The sequence below is a fragment of the Montipora capricornis genome, chromosome 1 (genome assembly GCF_036669925.1).
Source record: "Montipora capricornis isolate CH-2021 chromosome 1, ASM3666992v2, whole genome shotgun sequence".
In the NCBI taxonomy this organism is placed as follows: Eukaryota; Metazoa; Cnidaria; class Anthozoa; order Scleractinia; family Acroporidae; genus Montipora; species Montipora capricornis.
Window position 1 is genome coordinate 51,718,072 of NC_090883.1, and position 3,918 is coordinate 51,721,989.

General features: G+C 49.6%; 2 protein-coding genes and 1 pseudogene across 2 annotated transcripts; all 3 read right to left on the reverse strand.

Moving 5' to 3' along the window:
• Positions 1-794: 794 nt before the first annotated feature.
• Positions 795-2,189, reverse strand: LOC138016392 (uncharacterized). Its single transcript, XM_068863542.1, has 2 exons — positions 1,755-2,189; positions 795-1,397 (listed from the first exon to the last, which is right to left on the reverse strand). Exons 1-2 carry the CDS (start codon positions 2,187-2,189, stop codon positions 795-797), a joined length of 1,038 nt encoding a protein of 345 aa, XP_068719643.1.
• A 203-nt stretch (positions 2,190-2,392) lies between these two features.
• Positions 2,393-3,203, reverse strand: LOC138016403 (craniofacial development protein 2-like; annotated as a pseudogene).
• A 16-nt stretch (positions 3,204-3,219) lies between these two features.
• Positions 3,220-3,657, reverse strand: LOC138016410 (craniofacial development protein 2-like). The gene has a single exon (XM_068863557.1). The coding sequence runs from the start codon at positions 3,655-3,657 to the stop codon at positions 3,220-3,222; it is 438 nt and encodes a 145-aa protein (XP_068719658.1).
• Positions 3,658-3,918: the final 261 nt, after the last annotated feature.

Sequence of the window (3,918 nt, forward strand, 5' to 3'; positions counted from 1 at the left end):
TCGCTTAAGGGGACATTAAGTATTTGTTATGTAAGAAATGGGCAGACAGGAAAACGTTTTCATTTTTCAGTGTTTTCATAAGAAGCTAAATATTTGCTTTGTAACGAATGAGCAAATGCAAATCCATTTTTAAGCACCGATATCGATACGCAAACAATGCTGTTGGGGCAGTGCTTGAATTGGCTGTGATTGCTGACTCCGACTTGAACTGAGTAGCTAGAATATAGTCTTCATTACACCATCACCGACAATAGCTGCACTGACAAGACAGGGCAGATTTTAAATCACTCTTAAGTTCTCTTCAAGTATTTCACTCATCAAATTCTTAAATTTACAATTCGCAAACACGTCCTGCTTCCTTAGGTAAACTAGCGATTTCGAAACCAAGAAATCCGGCGATGGAGCCAGTCAAACTTTGACTGGTTCAGTCCCTCAGCCTTTTCACAAAAATACCCTTACGATTAAGGGTATCCTAAGGATATCGTGGTTATTTGCACTTGTTGTTCATTCATTAGAAAGAAAGTCTTTGGCTTCTTATCACATTAATGAAATTTATATAGCATAGCAAGAATTGTACGCAATCAATTCAGTAATCTTGAGTTATGCATCGTGATGAGCTGGGGGTACCAAATGTGACTTGACTTAAGCCTTTAGGTTCCCTGTGGAACATAGGGCCGCAACAACACTCCTCCAACGCACTCGATTCTGTGAGGTCCTCCTCAGCTGTGCCCATGTCGTACCAATGGCATTCACGTCTGCATCAGTGCTCCTGCGCCAGGTCTGTTTCGGTCTTCCTACTTTACGCTTTCCTTGAGGATTCCAGTCGAGGGCTTGCTTGGTGACGTTTGAGGGGGACTTCCTGAGTGTGTGGCCGATCCACCCCACTTCCTTTTTTTGATCTTCACTTCAATGGGGCTTTGACCAGTCTTGTCCCAGAGGTCGGCGTTGGAAATGACGTCTGGCCATCTGATGATGTTGATGATGTTTCTGAAGCATCTGTTGATAAAGGTCTGCAGCTTTTGGGTGTTTGATTTAGTAGTTCTCCATGTTTCGGAGCCATACAGTAAGACAGACTTGACGTTGGTGTTGAAGATTCTGATCTTGTTGTTGTGGAGGGAGAGAGCTGAAGAATTCCAAATGGGGCGGAGGGTGTTGAATGCATGTCTGGCCTTGTTGATCCGGCTCTTGATGTCTTCGTCTGTTCCTCCATCTGTGTTGACGACACTGCCCAGGTAGACAAACTTCTCCACCTCGTTCAGGTCTTCGTCGTGGAGTGTGATGGGGTCTTGTTTCTTGTTGTTTTTTCGCATCACCACCGTCTTCTTGATGTTGATATTGAGGCCCGTCTTCTCAGCTTCTTCGGCGAGGCGGGACAGCTTCTCTTGTGCGTCCTGTGTCTGTGTGAGAGGAGGCTAATGTCGTCAGCGAAGTCCAGGTCCTCCAGCTGTTTGGTGAAAGTCCACTGGATGCCGGTCTTCTTATCTGATGTTGCCTGCTTCATAATCCAGTCGACTACCAGAAGTAAGATGGTCGGCGACAGTATGCAGCCTTGACGAACACCGGTCTGTACCTGGAATGTGTCCGTCAACTTCCCGTCGTGTATGACTTGGCAGCTGGAGTTGTCGTACAGTTGCTGTATGATGGAAATGAACTTGGGGGAGGGGGGGGGGGGGGGGGGGGCCGTAGTGTTGCATTAGCCTCCAGATGACGTCGCGATCCACACTGTCGAATGCCATTTGGAAGTCGACGAATACTGAGTACAGTGGGATCTGCCATTCCAGCGACTGCTCAATGATGATTCGCAGCGTGGCGATATGGTCTGTGCAGGATCTGTCTTGACGAAAACCTGCCTGCTCCTCTCGTAGAGTTTCGTCCAGGGCCTTCTTGATTCTCTCCAGGATGATTCTTGTCAGGATCTTGCATGGGATGGAGAGCAGCATATACCCCGCCAGTTTGTTGCATGATGACAGGTCCCCTTTCTTCGGCAGTTTCACCAGGTACCCTTTCTTCCATTCCACTGGGATCTGCTCGTTCTCCCAGATCTTCATCAGGAGTGGATGGATCATCTCCGTGGAGGTCTGGACGTCCGCCTTTAGTGCTTCTGGTGGAATGCCGTCTGGGCCTGCTGCCTTGCCTGACTTCAAGGACTTGATAGCTTTGCTGACCTCGGCCTTGGTTGGTGGATTCATGCTCACCGCTAGCTGGTTTGCTGCTGGTGGGATGTCAGGTGGGACTTGAGGTGAGGGTCTGTTGAGAATCTATTGGAAGTGTTCTGCCCATCTTGCTCTCTCTTTGGCTTCATCTGTGATGGTCTCGCCGTTCTTGTCTTTCACTGGTCTTGAGGGGGCCTTGCTTTTCCCTGACAGTGTTCTTGTGATCTCATACAGCCTCTTCATGTCTCTTTTGCCAGCTGCTGTTTCTGCTTCTTCTGTGAGGTCGTGTATGAATCTCCTCTTGTCCGCTCTCTGGTGCTTTTCTTGACCTGTCGGTTCAGCTCCCAGTACTGGGCCTGTAGATCTTGCTTCTGTTGCAGGTCTTGGGTCTGGTTGATGTCGTTCTTTAGCTGTTTCCTCTCTTTGATGAGGGTCCAGGTATTGGCTGACAGCCACTCTTTGTGTTGTCTAGTTTTCTTCCCCAGGACCTCATCATTACATGTGACCTTCCAGGTGTCCCTAAGGCCACACCATGTCTCCTCTACTGATTCTTCTGGTTGGTGGGCGAGTGCGCTGAACCGGTTTCTCAGTTCACTTTGGTAGACCTCAGCTTTGTGTTTTATCTTTCAGGCTGTGTATGTTGTATTTGTGGGATGGCCTGTCTGCTCGGTCTCTGTAGACTTTCAGCTTGACTTTCAGGTCTGCCACCACCAAGTGATGGTCCGAGGCTGCGTCTGCTCCTCGTTTGACTCTGACGTCCAGCAAGCTTCTCCTCCACTTTCTTTCCGATGGTGACGTGATCGATTTGATTCACAGTCCTCCCATCTGATGATGTCCATGTCGTCTTATGGATCTGCTTGTGCTGGAACACGGTGCCTCCAATGACCAGGTCGTTGAAGGTGCAGAACTCAGTGAGTAGCTCTCCATTCTCGTTCTGGACGCCAACTCCATGTTTTCCCATGATGAGTTCTCTGTTGGTGTTGTCTGCCCCACTTTAGCGTTGAGGTCACCCATTAGGATCTTCAGGTCTCTTCTTGGCAGCTTATCCATCACTGTCTGGAGCTGCTCATAGAATGCCTCCTTTTCCTCTGTCTCTGCTGCGTTGGTGGGTGCGTAGCACTGGATGACGGTGGCTTTCCTCCCCCTTGGAGTTGAACCTTGCCGTCAAGAGCCTCGGTGATACTGGCTCCCAGGAGAGTAGTGCCTGTGCTGCCTCAGGTGTCAGAAGCAGGGCTACTCCATGAAGGTGTGGGTGTCCTTCCTCATGTCCAGAGTAGATGATAGTGTCACCACTCGTCAGTCGCGTTCGTCCAGTGCCGTTCCAGGGTGTTTCACACAGCCCTAGCATCTTGAGGTTGTAGCGATGCATTTCCCTGCTCACTTGTGCAGATTTCCCTGCCTCATATAGGGTTCGGATGTTCCAGGTCCCTATTCTGGTCTTGATTTTGGCTGTCAGAAGAGTTGTCTGCGCACTGGCTTCCCGAAGGCTTTCACCAGCCCGCATCATAGGCTCTACTGGAGAGGACTCTTCCGGAGCCAAGTTGTTTTCTGGATTTGTTGTTGCGGTTTCTGTAACAAGTCTGTTTTCCGGGACTGGGGTGTTAGCCCAGCGCCCAACCCCCAGACCTGGAGGGCCGGTTGGTTTGGTGTCTGAGTTTTTCCTTCTCGTAGATGGATTGCCGACCAAGGCTAACGAGCTCCATCCACCCGTGGTTTAGAATCAGAGTTTTCCTTCTCCTAGATGGACTGCCTACCAAGGTTATCG